This window comes from Spermophilus citellus, assembly GCF_964194105.1.
Source record: "Spermophilus citellus genome assembly, chromosome: 4".
Lineage (NCBI taxonomy): Eukaryota > Metazoa > Chordata > Mammalia > Rodentia > Sciuridae > Spermophilus > Spermophilus citellus.
The window spans coordinates 143,417,361-143,436,215 of NC_138185.1; the positions used below are offsets into that span (position 1 = coordinate 143,417,361).

The 18,855-nt window shown below is 37.1% G+C and overlaps 2 protein-coding genes across 7 annotated transcripts in view; both read left to right on the forward strand.

Annotated features, from left to right (window-relative positions):
* Positions 1-3,028: 3,028 nt before the first annotated feature.
* Positions 3,029-12,430, forward strand: ZNF770 (zinc finger protein 770). 4 transcript variants are annotated; one of them, XM_081291041.1, is made up of 3 exons: positions 3,029-3,179; positions 5,754-5,819; positions 7,793-12,430. In XM_081291041.1, the coding sequence occupies exon 3, from the start codon at positions 7,847-7,849 to the stop codon at positions 9,953-9,955; it is 2,109 nt and encodes a 702-aa protein (XP_081147167.1). In that variant the 5' UTR covers positions 3,029-3,179; positions 5,754-5,819; positions 7,793-7,846; the 3' UTR covers positions 9,956-12,430. The 4 variants fall into 4 exon arrangements, with proteins under 4 accessions (XP_081147167.1, XP_081147168.1, XP_081147166.1 ...); XM_081291042.1 differs by lacking the exon at positions 5,754-5,819 and having other exon boundaries at positions 3,029-3,214; XM_081291040.1 differs by lacking the exon at positions 5,754-5,819.
* A 4,626-nt stretch (positions 12,431-17,056) lies between these two features.
* The window catches only part of AQR (aquarius intron-binding spliceosomal factor), a 109,723-nt gene continuing 107,924 nt past the window's right edge, over positions 17,057-18,855 (forward strand). For 2 of the 3 annotated variants that reach the window (XM_081288689.1, XM_081288691.1), the window contains exon 1: positions 17,057-17,268. In XM_081288689.1, the coding sequence (XP_081144815.1) occupies positions 17,194-17,268 (75 nt within the window). In that variant the 5' untranslated portion in view covers positions 17,057-17,193. Of the gene's footprint in view, positions 17,283-18,855 lie in introns of all 3 variants that reach the window. The other variant, XM_081288690.1, reaches the window with a different exon arrangement.

Here is an 18,855-nt window from a genome sequence, read left to right on the forward strand (position 1 = left end):
ACTCAATTTCAAAAATTCTGCCTTTATAGTATTAAAAATGCTATAAAAGATGCATTTATAGGTTGCTTTCAAGTACAATTATCTTTCATAACATATAGAAAAAGAAAATAGAAGAAAACCTTTGTATAGAAGGCCTCTTGTAGCTTCTTACACAAAGTCTGTTAAGTAGTATTTGTGTCAAATTGTTGGTTGAATGAATCTCTTCCTGCCATTTCCCTCTCCCCTGACCTGCATTTCATACTCCAGCAATTCCAAACTATTCATAATTTCCTATTTGTAGTGCTCTCTTTCACTGTCTTCTGTTTTTAGAATAGTCTCTTCCTTTCCCCAACTATCTCCCTAAAGCACACACTATTGTCTACTAAACAAGTTCCTACTCAGTGTAGTCCTACCTCCTACCATCTCTCATAGGTAGGGGAGGATCTCTCATTTCCAGCAGGTTTCAAATAAAAAAAATCACAGAACTTCTTAGTAAGGCCATTTCTGACCAAATTCTAAAATGCCAACAATCCATACTGCAAAATTTTTATAGCTCATTTCTGTACATTACTTTTTTTCTTCAATTCTTATCAATGTTAAACATATTATCTATTTCACTCATCTAATTTGTGCACTTCCTTAGTAGAATATAAGATCTACTAATACAGAGACTTTGGACTTTGTATTTTGTCTGTTACTCTATCCCTAGTGCTTAGAATAGAACTTGGAACACAGGACATGCTTAATAAAATATATTTAGGATGGATGGAAGGAAGGATGAATGAAGCCTAAGGTCAGGGGCCATCTTCACTATAAGCCCTCAGGAAGATTTAGATGGTATTTCACGCAAACCACTCTGTACATAAGATCTCTTGTACTTGTTTGTACACTGTTCTCTCCTATGAGCTGAACACCACTTTAAGGTCAAAAGCCTTATTGCCTCATCTTTATATACCTAGAAGTGAATCTTTCATGTTCAGTATATGTCACTGAAGAAGTGAATAAGTCTCTGTTTGACAGATGAGGAAACTGAGCCTCAGGAAGGTTAAATAACTTATAAGAACTGAACTAGTAAGTAACAGACATAAGTTACTAATCAAAACATCTGTCATGTCCTTTTATTTTTCCTTGTCACACTCCCTTGTTTTTCATCCTATTTCTCTGCCTCCCATGTTCAGTCCTGACCCCACATTTTCTATTTATCTGTATTTTATCCATCCCTAAGTGCAAATTCAAATATCACCTATTCAATAAAATCTTCCTTGATGTCTCTTATTTACATTAGTTCTTCCTTTTTTTAATAGGAGGCTTCCAAATTAGCTCTAAGAATAAATGGGAAAGGATATCATATGGGATATGTGGCCTTGGAGAATAACTTATCTAAGTTCTAACTGCTATCCACACTCTATTCTCAGGCTTTTGGTGCAAAGGCCTATTTGTTTGCAGGGAATGAGTAAAGAACTAATCCTACCCTCCTTTGGTCTACAATTTCAAGTAGCATTCTCTCAGGGCCTGGTTATCTCTCCTAAGGATTTATGTGGCTGGTGGAGTGTTCAATTGTTCATTTGCACGATTTGACTAAGCTGAGTTCTCCAGGAGAAAGTGCAGAATGGAGCAAGCCTCCAGGGGTTGTATGAACTAACAGCATCCCTACCCCAGGATTGGCATCTGGAAAACCTGAACAGTCCTTTCTTTTCCTTCTGCATACACGTTTTTGTTGGAGGAAGTGACTATTGGAAAAAGCAATTTCTGGGCTGGGGCTGTAGCTCAGTGGCAGAGTGCTTGCCTAGATTGCGCGAGGCACTTGGTTTGATCCTCAGCACCACATAAAAATAAACAAATAAAATAAAAGCATTCTTGTCCATTTACATATACAAAAAAATAAAATTAAAAGGGCTGGGGTTGTGGCTCAGTGGTAGAGTACTTGCCCAGCACATGTGAGGCACTGAGTTCGATTCTCAGCACCACATCTACGTAAATAAATAAAATAAAATAACGTCCCATCAACAAGTAAAAAAAAAATTAAAAAATTAAAAAAAAAAAGCAATTTCACAAATCTGATTCCTTCAAGGTTCTTATGTCAGAAGCAAAGGCTTATTTACTATTGGTCATTTTCTTATGTACTATATCCAAAGTACAGATTTGCTTTTCATTAGCTTAATTATCTCCCATCCCAAGAGGAAAGTATACTAACATTAGAAACTAACTTTGTTGTTGTTATCAATGGTTGTTGGAAAGTAATGCAAAAAGATGCGTCCAGCTGGAAAAGTCTGCTTGACATTTAATCTCACTTCCTTGTCTCAAGATGAGAGGATTATAGTCAGAACCTGTAAAAACTGACAATAAATTCTTCTGCAATGCCTTTGTACTCAAAATCTTTAGTCAACAGCTTAGCATCTTATTTAGCTATAATGTGCCACCTTGGTCTGTTAACTGTGCAACAATATTTGGCCCTTGTGTCCACATAAAAGGGATATTGTTGAAATATCTGTAATTTGGGAAACAGTAGTGAACTTCATAAAGTTGTTCTAATCAACATAAAAATTAATAAATAATAGTTCTTTGAGGACCTATTACACACCAGTAATTATCCTGAGCAGTTTACATGCATTTTATCTAATTATCGGGGCCTCTTAAGAGACTAGGGTTTTGTATATTACAGACGTCTAAAATATATCAAATGAATGAGGCACAGCGAGGCCAACAAGGTCCGCAGCTGGCAGGCCATTGGTAGAGCCCACAGTGAAGTTATGTCTGAGCACAATGCTCACATACGGAGAGCGCTGGGGACAGACCTGGCACACACACAAAAACCCTAATACACGGTTTGTTTATCAGTCCTCTGCATTTCAGAGGGCTAATCCAGGGAGCTGATGACTCTCGTTTCCAGGCCTTGAGCCTTCTAGCCTGATTACAGGGTTTCCCTCCCTAGTTGTGATTTCATAACAAGATGGAAAATGCACCCTCCCATTTGCAGGCGACAAACGCTGGGAATGGGAGCGCACTTCTGGAATCCGGGTTTCCAGAACCGGCGAGCGGCCCAGAGATAGGAGGAACCTGTTTCCAGCCGGACCGCATCTTGGGGCGCGCCTGCGTGCCGCGCCTGCGCGCTCAGTCAGACGCCGCGCAGACCCTGCGGACGTGCGCTTGCTGCCCTCACGCCTTGAGGTGCGCGGCTGCTGGGCCCTTGCCGGCTCCAGGTGCGTGAGGAGGACTTCAGGAACCCGGGTGTGAGGTGTAGTAAATCCCAGGGAGGGTCAGGCCCGCCTAAATGCCATCAAGGTGCCCGGGGACCCAGAGCAGGGTGCCACGACCACAGCACCCCTCAGCTTCATTTCCCACTTCCCTGCCTATTGAGTTTGTTTCACTGGGAGCGGGAATCTCTTAGGAGGAAGGTAAGGAGGGGAGGCTTCCCCCCAAACCCCCCTCTGTGGGTAGAGTCGCAGACGGTTTTATTTATTTATTTTCTTTTTCCTGACTACCCTCAGAGGAGTTTTCATGCTTGCCCTTCCTTTCCAGGTGTATAGTTTCTTGGCTCGAGTCACCCCTAGGTGCTCATTGGTTGTGGGCGTTTAGGCTGAGAACTAGTCGTCAGGGTTCTTTGTTTAGTGTAGTCCCACTGGGAGGGAAAGGTGAGGGTTCCAGGCCCAGAGAGTGGCGAGGGAGGGAGTAGTGGAGCGAAACTAGTGAGGAAGAAGCAAAGGCCACCAGAGATTATTCCCCTACTGAAAGTTGTCTGTGTTTCTCTTAAGTCTCTTTTCCCTTCGGTCGCTATGTTTCTCATTCATTTACTTTTGTGGTATCCTAAGGTCTTTTTAATGTGTTAATTCAGCCTGAAATCTTGAGGCAGCATTGGATTTTATTTATTTATTTATAATCATCCAACATGATATGTTTTGTTCTTGTCAGGGTAGTTTTTGGGTTAAACCATTCATCAGATTTACGGTTTAGTTTTGTTTTCCTTTAACATAAAAATTACAGTCCTAGCTTTTTTTTTTTTTTAATGTTATCGACCAAAAAAAAAAAAAAATTCAGCAGAGAGAACAGAAAATCAATAGAAATGGGATTTAGAACTCCATGGGCATCCTTGTATAAGTACATGGGGGATTGCATTTGGAGTGTGGAAATCCCTGACCTTTTACTTATAAATAGAGAATGAGATCACCACTTGTCACCAATGGCTCTAACAACATAGGGCTCCCAGTAAGTGCTTTCCCACATGATTGGGAGGCAAATGACAATAGTATCCAATCTTAGTGTTTAGTGCTAGTGATGGGTTATCTACCATAGACCCGTTTTGGCACAGGAGCTATAGGTAGTCAATCCCTGTTATAGTCAGAAATGTTTGTCTTCTAGTTTGGGTTTTGTCATTGTTATTTTTGAGTTTTTCTGTATGTTCCACAAAAAGTTATTAAATGGAAGGAGAAGCAGTCAAAGAGAATTTAGAAGCCCAGCTCCAGACCAAAATACTAAGGCCTAGCTGGGGATATAGCTCAGTTGGTAGAGTGTTTGCCTGCCATGCACAAGGCCCTAGGTTCAATCCCTGGCACCACCCACAAAAAAAAAAAAAAAAAAAAAAGAATCCTAAAAATTCTAATTGACCTTAGACAATTGTTAGGCTTTGCCTCATGGCTTCATGGGGTAAAACCGCCCTCCCATACCAGACTTATTGCCTGGACAGTGCAAAAGTTGCAGTTGCCTGGAAGAAGTTGCAGTCACAAACTTGCCTTTCCCCTCCTGTTAGCCGTGTTCTTACCATAACTTCTTTCCTGGTCCAGGTGCCTCCATTTGGAGGTCTTCCTGTTGACTGCTGTGGCCGAATCACTTTTGTCCATTTTTGCCTCCAGTCCTTTCACTCCTTTCTCCATGTTTGACTCCAGTCCTTTCACTCCTAACCCTCCAACCTCCTGGCCCACCAATCCATAAGAGGTAGGAGCCTTTTGTTAGGAGCTCCTCTGTGACAAGAATATTCCCCGCTATGCATTATATCCACTTAACCCTCACATAGTGTCCTTCTGTTTGAGGGACTACTGTAGAACTTGTGATTTGTTTTTACTATTGATGTGAGTAAAGGTTTGATTATTAATTTCATTTTGTGTCATTGTCCTGATGGACCATCTTAACGACTCAATACAAATTAAATTCACTGGATTTATGTCTTTTAATGCTTGAGACTCTTACTATCAGCATCTTGAAAGTTGTTCACCTGTAATTCTCTAGCTCAGTGTAGCGACAGTTTATACTCATAGCACCAACAACTGATTGTTGGGCTGTGTGGTATATTTTATAAATTAATATAGCAGCTTATGGTCAGGTGATTTTATTTTGCATATAATTGTGGGGCATTTTCCATTTGGTCTCTAATTGGATGATTTTTTTAAAGACAAATTTTTTTTATACTTTTAATTTTATTTATTTTTATGTGGTGCTAAAGATCAAACCCAGTGCCTCACAAATGTGAGGCAGGCACTTTTCCGCTGAGCCACAACCCCATCCCCAATTGCATGATTTTTTTTAATAAATATTTTGGGGTAATATGGGACAAGTGGAAAAAACTGGACACTGATGCTTTCCATAGTAATTTTATCTTATCCCATGGGCCCCTACCTTTATCATTCTAATAGATTATTTGGCCACTTTGAAGAAAGTGATTGATTTATTGGAGATTATTGGTGGTTTCTCTGTATAGTGTTGTGCAAAGAAGTATGTTAGAAAGGGCTTTCACAGACTTTTTTTTTTTTTTAAGAGAGAGAATTTCAATATTTATTTTTCAGTTTTCGGCGGACAGAACATCTTTGTATGTGGTGCTGAGGATCGAACCCGGGCCGCACGCATGCCAGGCGAGCGCACTACTGCTTGAGCCGCATCCCCAGCCCCTTTCACAGGCTTCTTCACCTTTTCCTGTAGATGTTTCACAAAGCAGTGTTTATCGTTGCTATATGATGTGTTCTGGTACTTTCTACTCTTAAACAAGTTGCTGATCATGATCTAATAAGTTGACTTAAGTCGAATAATGAGTAGTGACCTGCAGTTTGAAAAACACTGTGATAAAGCATCCAGTAGAAAGCATTTATTCTTATTTTATTTTCCCTATTTCTAAATTCACATGGCTAAAGAAAATAACCATGGGAATATTTGATTTTGTGTTTAAGGTATCTTCTAAGAGGAAACAGTAAATAGCATATATGTTTGCCATTTGCCAAATCAGTTGACAAAAGAACACTGAGTTTCTGGTAGAGCGATCAACTTTTTAGAGGATACATTAGACTAAGAGAGGTGGCATAGTTGTGTTCTTTTGTTGGTGTTGGTGATATTTTTGTTTGTTTGTTTCTTTTTGGTAAATCTCTGGCTTTTTTTGAACTGTGATTGAACCAGGGACACTTAACCACTGAGCCACAGCACAGCCCTTTTTTATATAGACACATGGTCTCACTGAATTGCTTAGTGCCTCACTGAGTTGCTGAGGCTGGTTTTGGACTCACTATCCTCCTGCCTCAGCCTCCAGAGCCACTGGGATTATAGGTGTGTGCCACTGTGCTTGGCACTGAGTCCCTATGACAGGGCAGTATTGTAGTAGTAGCAGTAGAAGAAAATTAGCTTCTTTTTTTTTTTTAATATTTACTTTTTAGTTGTAGTTGGACACAATACCTCTATTTTATTTATTTATTTTTTATGTGGTGCTAAGGATCGAACTCAGGGCCTTGCATGTGCTAGGCGAGCGCTCTACCGCTGAGCTGCAACCTCAGCCCCGAAAATTGGCTTTTCAAAAAGATAGTGTGTACAATGATTGTGCAAGTGCCTGTAAACTTTTATATGTCTTGTATGGAAGGAATTTTTTATGTTATAAGGTCAGAATAATCTTTTTATTATGTTGCCTGACGAGTGAACCATCTTCAACATTCAATTAATGACTTATTCATAAATATATATGAATGCAATTTGTTGGCGTCATTTTTCTCTACTTTTTTGGGGGGAAGTCCATAACAAACTGGAAAGGAGAAATAAAAAGAACTGTAAATCTCTTAGTTAGAAACCCTAAAATGTAATTAAAGAGATAAGAATAAAATTTTAAAATTTGATTAGCATTAAGATAAATAATACCTCATTTTATAAGGCATTATAAGGTAACTAATACCTTATAATATATTGCTTCAAGTTTTCCAACACATTCACATGCATTATCTCTGTTGATTTGCACAGTAACATAGTGTGATAGCCATTCTATGAGACATTTCCCTGTTTCACAGATAAGGAATCTTTACTTACTTCTCATCACCAAGATCATGTAGTAAAAAATTCAGGATTAGAACCCAGGTCTTCCAGAATTTTCTCCTAGTTGTCCATGTTGCCTTTGTTAATCTAAAGAAGTAATTAAAAATAGAGTTAGTGTGCCTAAGAAATGTAACTTTGATAAGTTACAGTCCATTTTTAGAGCATGTCTACAATATGTGCTCTAATTGAATGCAAATGCATCATATTCTAGTATTATGTTTTAATTTTCATACACTGCCTTTCTAGCCCATTTTTTGAAAAATGATAAAGCAATGAAATGTTGATTAAATCTACTTAATAATATAATTTAAATAAAAGTTATATGTGGTTAGATATTTCTTCTAATATGCAACATACCTTCATGTGTGAAAATACTATTAAGATTTTGAAGAATTTATCTAAAATGGTTAATTTACTTTTTAACACAAGAAGAATCCAAATTCTCCTTTACCTTTAATATCTACAGCCAAAGGAAACAACATAATTTATTTTCATATGAATATAAAGAATTTTATTTTAATACTTTTTTTTTTATTTTTAGACATTTGAAGTTTAAGAACACTATGGAGCTCATCAGAGTGTGTTACTGAAAAATATGATGGATGAAAACAATTTTGAAATGCTAAAGATTCAGGAGTGTGTAGAAGCCAACAAAGTGCCTAGAAACAGGCCATATATTTGCAATATTTGCTTCAAGCAGTTTGAAACACCATCAAAACTGGCTAGACATTATCTCATTCATACTGGTCAAAAACCATTTGAATGTGATGTTTGTCATAAAACATTTAGACAACTAGTTCATCTGGAGAGGCATCAGCTAACTCATAATCTGCCTTTTAAATGTAGTATTTGTCAACGCCACTTTAAAAATCTGAAGACGTTTGTGAAGCACCAGCAACTTCACAATGAAACCTATCAGAATGATGTTAAGCAGGTCAGAAGATTGCTGGAGGCCAAGCAAGAAAAGCCAGTATATGGAGTGTATAACACTTTTACCAGCGAGGAGAGATGGGCATTACACTCATGCACTAAGCCTGATCCTACGTACAGTACAACGAAGAGAAGAAAGAGTATTCATGCATGTACAATCTGTGGCAAGATGTTTCCGTCACAATCAAAACTTGATAGGCATGCACTTATTCATACTGGTCAGAAGCCTTTTAAATGTGTCCTGTGCAGTAAATCTTTCCGACAGTCAACTCATTTAAAAATCCACCAACTCACACATTCAGAAGAAAGACCTTTTCAATGTTGTTTTTGTCAAAAAGGATTTAAGATTCAAAGCAAACTTCTGAAGCATAAACAAATCCATACTAGGAATAAGACTTTTCAGACTCTTTCATTAAAGGTGAAGAGTCCAGAATCATGCCCCCTGCCTAATAAATTAAATACAAAGCAAGATGGTTTTGAAAATGGCGATATGGGTGAATCTGAGAATAATCCACTTGATGTCCACTCTATTTATATTGTCCCTTTTCAGTGTTCAGAGTGTGAAGAATGTTTTGAATCAGAGCAGATTCTCAATGGACACAAGTGTTTTCCTGCCAGAGGTGGCAAAATTCCAAGGAGGCTCAAAAGAAGCTACAACTATAAAACCATTGTTAAAAAAATCTTGGCCAAGCTTAGACGTGCTGGGGGTAAAAAATTAGATAACTTTCGAACCGAGAAAAAGGTATTTAAAAACAGTTTTTTGAAAAATAATGATCTAATTTCTGGTGAGCAGAACTCTGAACAAGCCCAGAGAACATTTGTGGGTTCTCTTGGCAAACATGGAACATTTAAAACAGTTGGTAATAAAAAGAAGAAAATATTGACTTTGCCATTTTCTTGGCAAAAGCAATTCCAGAGCCAAAATATGGGGAAAAATTTGAAAGATGTCCTTATGACAGAAAGCATATTAACTATGGATAGTTCAGTGAATAATAAAGACTTGTCCATCTATGGTTCATCAGGTGAGGAACTCTTTAATAACTGTGAAGTGCTTCAGTGTGGTTTTTCAGTTCCAAGTGAAAATATACATAATGGACATAAGATGTTTCCTTGTGATAAATGTGAGAAAGTTTTTCCTTCTGTATCCAAACTACAAAGACACTATTTAATTCATACTGGACAGAGGCCTTTTGCCTGTAGTGATTGTGGGAAATCTTTTAGACAGTCGGCTCACTTAAAAAGACATAAAGAAACACATATTGAAAAGGGTGCGTATAGTTCTCTTTACCAACTAGATTTTGAAAATATGAACAAATTTCTTAGTCAACAAGGTGATAATGTTAGCTGTAATGCTTCTGAACAATGTCAGTCTCTTGGCTTTCAAAAATATGAGGTTTCAGAGTCAGGTCAGATATCTGAAAAAGAAGGTAAGGGAGAATCAGAGGATTTCATTCTTGGTACCCATTGTAGGAACAGACAACCCTATCTCTCTAATGCACTTTTGGAATCAGAGCAAAGCCACCATTGTTATAGTTATTCAGGGCAGCCTGAGAGAAATGATGGCCTCCTTTATCCATGCAGTGTTTGTTGTAAAAGTTTCCGATCTCCATCTAAACTGGAAAGACATTATCTAATTCATGCAGGGCAGAAACCATTTGAATGCTCAGTTTGTGGCAAAACATTCAGACAGGCTCCTCACTGGAAGAGACATCAACTTACTCACTTTAAAGAACGACCACAAGAGAAAATAGCTGTCTTAGATTCAGTTATGTAACTGAAAATCATCAACATGCTTGTCTCTGGTGATCTTTTAAAACATTTTTATCTAAAGCCCTGCATATTGAATGATTGCATAGGCAGTTTCTTGTCCTATTTGGTAAGGAGACAAGATACATAGAACATTAATACAATGTTTTAGGAACAGCCAAATTAATTTTTAAAAGGAAGAACATGGTTTAATGTCATAAAATAAACATTTATTTTAATATTATAAGCATACTTATAATATTGGAAGTTATAAGTCCCTGTTACACAAGCAACCTTTTTTTCCCCCCTTTTGTTTGTGGTGCTGGGGATTGAACCCAGGGCCTTGTGCATGCAACACAAGCACTCTACCAGTGAGCTATATCCCCAGCCCCACAACCTTATTTTTGAAAGGAGTTATTCCTTGAGACATGCCGTCTCCTTTAATATATATATTTATATATTTATGTGTGTGTGTGTTTGTGTGCACACAAACACACACTCAAAAGACTGAAAGGCAAAAATGGCCTTTTATTTGGAGCAAATAGTGCCCCTGTATTTTATGTTACATGAAAGCAAAATTTTGTCCACCTGTAGCTCAAATTTCATTGGAAAACATTTTTTTTTTTCTTATAAGTTTTAAAAACATAGAGATAATATGAAAGTGGATGGGGAAATTTACAACATTATTTTCATAAGTCTTCAAAGTTAATAGATCTAGGATTGTGTGATTGTTTAATATCCTTTTCCTTAGGGATGAGGATTTGGTTTTTTTGTCCTGTTATTGTCTTTCCCCAAAAAACTTAAAAATATGAGAGGCTAGGCTATATCCACATTTATCATAATTCACCAGGAATATTTTCCAAGTGCCATATTTTTTTTAATATGTACACAGTTTTATCTTTTTAGAAGAATAATTGCATTTCATCTATTTGCTTGTTAATAGTTAACAGCAGTAATTCACAAAATTCTCATCTAGAAAAATGTATTTCAATAAGATTTTTACATTTATTTTAGCAAAACTTTTAATGCCTCTTTAATTGAGTGGCTCTGTGATTTAACTGAATCTGTTCTAGGTTTGATCAAATGGCATTGAATATATGTAGTTTTAGTTTTTATTCCTTTATAATTTTGCAAGAAATACTAAGGAATGTTACTTTGATCCTTATTAAGTTGTATTTTGATTAGTAAGGTAATCATTCCTGTATAGGAATAACATAGTTGGTTATACATTTTCTAAACAGAATTATGATTTGGGTAATATTTCATTTAGTCATAAACTATGAGAAAGTTTTAATCACAAATTGTCCTTCACATGTGCCATTGTTTATAAAAATCTTTAGGAATGACATTTTCTAGTAACAAAAGAAATGATTGTGTTTCTAAGGTGAAAGGAACAAGTGAGTATTTATCTTAGCATACAAATATAGTGAAAAACCCTCTTTGAAATGAACAGTTGTAAGTTTTGCATTATATTCTAAGAACTGTCTTGTGGTGGTGGGCGGGTGGGAAGGGGAAGGGGTTTGGTCTGCTTGCTTTTACCACAAGTGAATTTTAAGTAACTTGAGTTTAATTTACAGAGATGAAATAGGACAACATAATACCCAGTGATGTACAAATGTGCCTGTTTTTAAGGAGAGGCATTCTGCTAAAGCAAAGGAGAATCACAAGAATACTTTCTCATGTTTCCTTGAGAAATGTTTCTCCAGTGCAAGCAAGCTATGGTTTACAGAATTTGCTTTACACAAAACTCTTCAATAACATACCTATTACATAAAATCAAGGAATAATTAGTTTATAATTTCCAAGAATAAAAGTTCAAGAGTTATTTCCATAATATGTCTGAAATTATGGATTTTTGGCTTAGGCTATTTATATAATTTTATTTGATGGAGATGTCTTCTTTCCCAACCTAAATAGGGAGAGTTCTGAGTGTTGTGCTTGTATGACTGTATGAGACTTTATTTGCCTAAGTGATGCAACTATACTTTTTTTTTGACCCATGCCTTTTTAAGCTGTTTCATATTGAAAGTTGGAAAATTGTAAAAATTTTGTCAAAGATATACTGTAGTGCTATTTGAAGTACCTGTAACAAAATACTTATTTACCTTTATTATCAGTACAAGCTTATTATGGAAACTTTATAGGAATGAAAATAAAGTCATGTCTGTGTTAAGAAGACTAAACAGTTGTTAAATGATGGTTTGCTGCATGCTAGAACTATTAGTGTTGTTGAATCAATTACTTTGGTTTTCTGGGAGGGGGGAGGTGGCTATAAATATCTTCTAAAGAGAACTAGAATTTTAGTTTAGGTGATTCCAGGTTGTAGCATGTTTGTTTACTGGAGGAATTTGATTAGCTAGATTAGAATTATTGTTTCTTGTTTTGTACTGCAATAAGGTCTATAATTTTAAGATAAAAATGTATGTATTCATGGGAGGTAGATGGTGGTTAAAATCTTGAAAAACCTCAGAATATTTTAAAAATAAAGTTTCAAGTTACACAATTTGTACTTTTTTTTTTAACTCACGTTATAGAAACAAGGCACTCATTGTTAAAAATTATTGTGGACCCACTCAAATCTAACCTATTCTGAACTTATATGGAATTTTATCATATTAACACTATATTCCTTGGAGAGATCCTTATTACCTACAAAAGACTCAGTTAAATCCATTGCATGTCCTATGGTATTCTATCCATTTACCCATTCTTGTCTTTGGCCTTATCCCAGTTTGTACTAATGAAATAACAGAAATAGTTTCTCCCATGTTACGATGAAACTACTACTACTACTAGTAGTTGTTGTTATTGCCTCTGGTCTACCAAGTATTAATTTAGACAGAAACTTACACTCTGTTCAAAGAAGAAACTTAGGTTTTATTCTTTTTTTCTTTCATTCCACAAATATGGGAGAAAACAAGTGCTTAAAACTCACAGAAAACAAATTTCAACATACATGTTACATAAAACAACCAGTTAGAATTACAGATATTTATAGAAAGTAGCAATGGTCTTTGAAGTCTGAGTATTACAAAAATCCTTTGTTAGGAATAACATTTGCAGAGACTGTTTTGTGATGCAGAATGGTAGAATGGTATCTGCTTTTTAGAAACTTCAGAGAAGGAAAGAACAGTTAATCCCTATCTTGCCATTTCTCTTGCCAATTAAAAGAGTAGAATTTCAGGGGTAAATGCTAGAATTCTATTAGCACTAAGAAAAATGAGCACATAATGGTAAAGAAATGACAGTGGTATTAAGTGGAATATAAATATTTTGTATCTACATAGGCAGGTGTCTACTGATCCTTTGAAGTTTGAGTAAATACTACCTCTGGGAGCCTTTCTGATTTACCCAGGCACTCTATTCCTTGTGCTTCCACTACTATTTGTCATAATTCTTTTATTGGCTTTTCATTACTGTAACAAAATATGTGATATATTCGGCTTTAACAAAGGGAAATTTTATTTTGGCACAATTTCGAAGACAGTCCATGGTCAATTGCCAAATGTTGAGGCCTCTGGTGAAGCAGTACACATGGTGAAGCAAATTCACCCCAAGCTGACTTAGAAATGTAGAGTGAGAGCAAGAAACTCATGTCCCATAATCCCCTTAAAAGGGCACAACCCAATTACCTAAAACTTCCCATAGGCCCCATTTTTAAAGGTTTCCACTAGCTTCCAACAGCCCTAAGCTTAGGACCAAGCCTTTAACACATGGGCCTTTGGGAACATTCCACATCCAAACTAGCAACTCTGTTGTCAGTTGATCTCCCATTACACATTAGTTCTAAACTTCAGTGTGCATTGGCCTTATTAAAAGCACAGACTACTGGGCTATACTCTTGAGTTTTTGATTTAGTATTTGGGTTGGGGTCCAGGAGTTTGTTTTTACACAGGTTAGCTATTGCTGTCATGAAAGTACACATTGAGAACTACTGTGATGAATTACATGGTTCTGGAAAGCAATGAAATGCATTTTAAAAAATGTTTTAGAGGGCTTAATAAAGGGTTTGGCCAACAGTAGGCCCTCAGTTATATATTAAGTATACTAAAAGAAATAAGAGAATGAAACAATAATTACAAAACTTTTGCTTCTATTTATTTTTAATTTTCTCTTTTTGACAAAAAGTCAATACAGTACAAGCAGCACAGAGATCCCTGGAACAAGCCTAAAAATTGTTTCAAAAATAAAGATTAAGATGTCTTCACATATTATATTTATATATTTATACAATGGTATAAAATGACTGGGCATATGGGCATGAATGGGGGGGAAAAGGCTGGCCTATGGAGTTCACCTTGGGAATCTAGTGGCAGAAGTGGAAGAGGAGACCAGGAGGGCATTGGGCTCTTTGTGGTCTGTGTCTTGGAGCAGGAAACATTGTGGACACAGATGCCCAGCCATGACCTCTGGAAGGTGCTAGGTGAGTCAGGAGCATGAAGCCAGCTCTGAAGGAAGTGGTGTTTATGTGGCTGATGGACCAAGAGGCCTATCCTCTTAAAATCTGTGACTTAGATCTTTTATTCACTTTCAGAGGAGGAGTTTGCCTTCTGTTGTGCTGATATAAAAGCCAATCCAATATGTATTCTAAGTTCTCTCCTCTTCACTCACAGATCACTTTATTTTTACTCCTACAATCTTTCATGACATTTTTCTCAGAATAAATGTTCATCCATCTTTCTTCCTTGCCCCCTGTTAGGAACTTCATTAACAGGCCCTTCTTTTTTCCTGGTATCTAGTTTCCCCCTCTCCATTGGTTTCTTTCCCTCTACCTCAAACATTTCCCCTATTCAGTTATGTATTCCCTATTCAGTTATGATGCCTTTGGTTGCAAGTGACAAAACACCTGATACAAACTTCTTTAGTAGTAAGGACCTTTATTGGTTTACATGGCTTGAATTTCACAGATGAGGTTAGCCTTAGAGCTATTGAATGCATTGAATTGATTCTGCTTCCTTCTGTCTGCTCTTTCACAATGATAGGCTATTTTCCTTTATTATCCTAGTTTTAGGATGCTTTGTTTATAATGAGAGGTAGAGTGGGGTAGGAAGTGAGTAGACCTGGAAACAGCAAGAGCATGGAAAAATTTTCTCAGAAGCCTATAAAAACCTCACCTTTCATCTAACAGAATTGCTGCAGAAGCACATTTCTGAACCAACCACTGACAGGGAGGTAGGATTACTATTCACACAAATCACTAGAAAGCTACATATGATCCACGGTTCTTTCAACTGCTTGGACAAGGATCACTACTTCTTATTTTCCTAGTGTTTTCCACATTTATTTTTCCCTTTTCATTTTTATTGCCAGAACCAAATTTAGTCACTGTTCTTTAGCCTTAGATTTGCAATAGTTGCCCAGTTTGTATTCCTATCCCCTGGTGACCTACTCCAACCTACCTGATATACCACTGAAAATTCTCCCAAAAGTAATTTCCAATAAATGGTTTCTCATTGTGCTCAGCAATGAAGATAGTTTCCTTTCCCTAGATTTGAAAGCTTTTAACCCTCAAGCCTATTGCTCACTAACATACTTCCAGCAGGCTTAACTATATGCTGTAACTATAACACATTATATAAATACAATTCTTGCAGCTTCTGATTGTCAAAACATTATGTGTCAATATTCATCATTAAAGTGCTGAACGATTTTGTTTTACTGTGTCAGACACTACATTTGGAAACAAAATGTCAGTAATTATTCAAAATATTGTTGCTTTTAAAGTGTTATGCAAATTTTTATCTCTAGCTCTTTATACTAACAACTTACACAATAGAATGTAGAGGAAAAAAGGAATCTACATTATACATTTAGTTTAATCTTCAGACCAACTGATATTTTGTTTCTTCTTTCACACTGTTCACTTTTGAACAGGGTATGTATTACAAAATTCAAAAGTAACAAAAGAGTATAAAGTATAAAATTCGCCATCCCTACTCCTGTTTTCCCTTTCTCCCAGTTCTTCCTCCTTGTAGGCAATAGTGTTACCAGTTTCCAGCCTGTTATTTATCCAGGAGAGTTTACTAGAGATATATTTGTATGTAAATTTGTGAGTGATGGGAGTATACAAACTTAGGAATAAGAAAACAAGTAATCCAATTTAAAAACAAAAATCTGAACAGATGCTTTCCTAAAGAAGTTATATGAATGGTAAATAAGCACATGAAAACATGTTCATCAGTACTATTCATTAGGGAAATGCAAATTAAACCCATAATGAGATACATCACATACCTATTAAAATAGATAAAAATTTTAACGTTGGTGAGGATGAGAAGAAACTGAAATCTCACGTGCTCCTGGTATACAACTATTTAGAAAGCTGAAGAGTCTTAAAAAGTTAAACATACACCTATGATATCTTCTAACCATTTCACTCCTAGATACTTAAGAGGAAATACATGTCTCCATAAAAAAAAATTATACACAAGTACTCATAGAAGAATTAACAAATTAACCAACTGTAGTATGTCTGGAAAATGAAATATTTTTCAGTAATAAAAAAGAATTACATGCAACAACTGGATGAATTCAAAATCATTTTTTTGAGTGAAAGAAGGAAAAAAGGCACATACTGCAATATTTAATTTATTTAAAATTCTGCAAAAAGCAAATTAGTAATAGAGGATCAGTGGTTGCCTGAGATGGATGGTAGGTAGGAAACTTTAAGGGTGTTGTATTTGCAAACAGAAATCTGAACAGATGCTTTCCTAAAGAAGTTATATGATTCTAGTGATGGCTTCATGGATGTATAATTATGTCAAAATTTCACACTATAAGTGCAGTTTATTTTATGTCAACCCATAGCTACATAAAATAAGAAAGTTAAAGTCTTCGATTTCCAGTGTATTTTTTACATCACAGATTTCTTTAGGACTGAAAAAAAAATCCCGATTCCTCGACCCCTACCTCTCATTAACCTCAAAAGAACCCCCATCCAACACCATCAGCCAGCCTGGCCTCTCCCTGTGACCCCAATCCTGAGCGCTGGTGTTTTTTCTCCGCTGCCCATTGGGGGGCGTGTTCCGGGGAGGTTGAAGCCATTGGCTCTCTAGCTCAGACTTAACACTGGTATTGAAATCCCGCCCCATTTTGTTTCGCTTCCGGAGCGGCACGCACCGCTCTACGGGTTCCGTGTAGGACTGAGGGCTGAAGATTTCCGGATCAGCGGGTTCTTCATCGGGAAACTAGGTGCTGCAGCTTCTACGAGGTGCACTGGAGTCCCCTCCGGGCCCTTTGCTACCGGAGTGGAAGGAGAGTGTGGCCATGGCGGCCCCTGCACAGCCAAAGAAAATCGTAGCCCCTACGGTGTCCCAGATCAATGCGGAGTTCGTGACCCAGGTGAGCTCGGGCAAGTTTGGGGTTTGTGAGGGGATAAGGACGTGGGAGACCCCGAGACCTAGGGGTGGGATTTTCTTTTGGATTGGGAACACCTGAAGGCATTCATTGGTCAGTTCATTCATTCAAGTCATTCTACTTAGTCTTCTAGTTGTGAGGAATGCCTTGGTGAAAGAGGCCACCCTGCCTCGTGGAGTACACTGTCCAGGAAAGACAGAGACTAAGCTACTATGTGGATTTTGCTGGTTTGGGGGTTTATCACGGGAGCAGTAGATTCGGAGAAGGAACACTTCAGTCTGAAAATGTGAAGAAAACTTTATAGCATAGGACTGGACTGAGTTGGAGGCACAGGCTTTTTCTTGCTCCTGAGCAGAATGAAAATAATCTGATAAAACACTTGCTCCAAGTAGCTCCATCTATGAAGAGAGTAATCCAGTCGTTGGAATACATTCATTTAAAACCTACTTACTTCGTGCATTGTTAGCCCTAGTTGGCTTTGAAGAGGAAAACCCAACATTTCTAATCCTTATTAGTTACTTGGGAATTAGTTAAGAGTGTAAGTGGCTCAGTACAGAAGTTTTAAGCTCACCTGCTTCCTTCTCTGCTTCCTATCTCAGTAGATTTTTCCATAGCAGAAGCCTGAAATTCATTTGAGTTCTCACTTTCCCTTCATCTCCACATATCTAAATTCTAAATATCCTTTAAGTCTGTCTTTTCTACATCTCTGTCACCCTAAACCAGGCCACCATTTTTTTTTTTTTTTTGCCTGAATCAGGGCACCCTAATCTGTCACCTGGCCTTTCCTTTTTTTCCCCTCCAGCTGGTTCAGAGTGGTTTTTACACAGGTGCAAATATATCACTTACCTTCTTAAAATTCTTAAACTGTTCTACTTGCCTTTAGAATAATGACTAATCCTTCAAAGCATTGCATAATCTGAGTTGTGCTTATGTGTTCATTTTCCTCTTTGTGTCTTAGCCATATTGAACTGCAGTTATTTGAATGTGCCATGGTATCTTTCATTTCCTGGTATTTTGATATTGTTTTCTCTGGCTAAAATCCTTAGTTTATCCCATATTTCTTTATTTATTCTCAGCTTTCTACACTATTTTGGAGAGGCTTTTCCTGATGTCTTAAACTACATCAGAGCCCCCATTCCCCCATATACCTATATTCCCCCCATATACCTGTTTTTTGTTTTTTGTTTTTTTTTTTTTTTTGCAATGAATGTAATTTATTAGTTCCCTGCTCTCCTGGAACTCACATTATAGAGAATAATGCCAAATAATGAACAATGTAGTTTCAGACATTGATAAGGGCTCTGAAGAAAACTTGCTAGGGTGTTATGACAGTGACTGGTGTGGGATGTATAAAAGGCAGTCAGAAAAATCTTCTAAAGTAACACTTGAGTTAACATCTGACTGCAAAAGAAGGAGCCAGTTTTAGGAAGAGCAAGGAAACAGCCCAGGGAATAGCAAGTGCAAATACCTTAAGGTGTGATTGTGAAGGAGTTTAGGGTGGCTGGAACATAAGTTAGAGGAGAGTAGTACCAGAGAGAACAGAGTAATATGTGGAGACCAAATCATACCCCG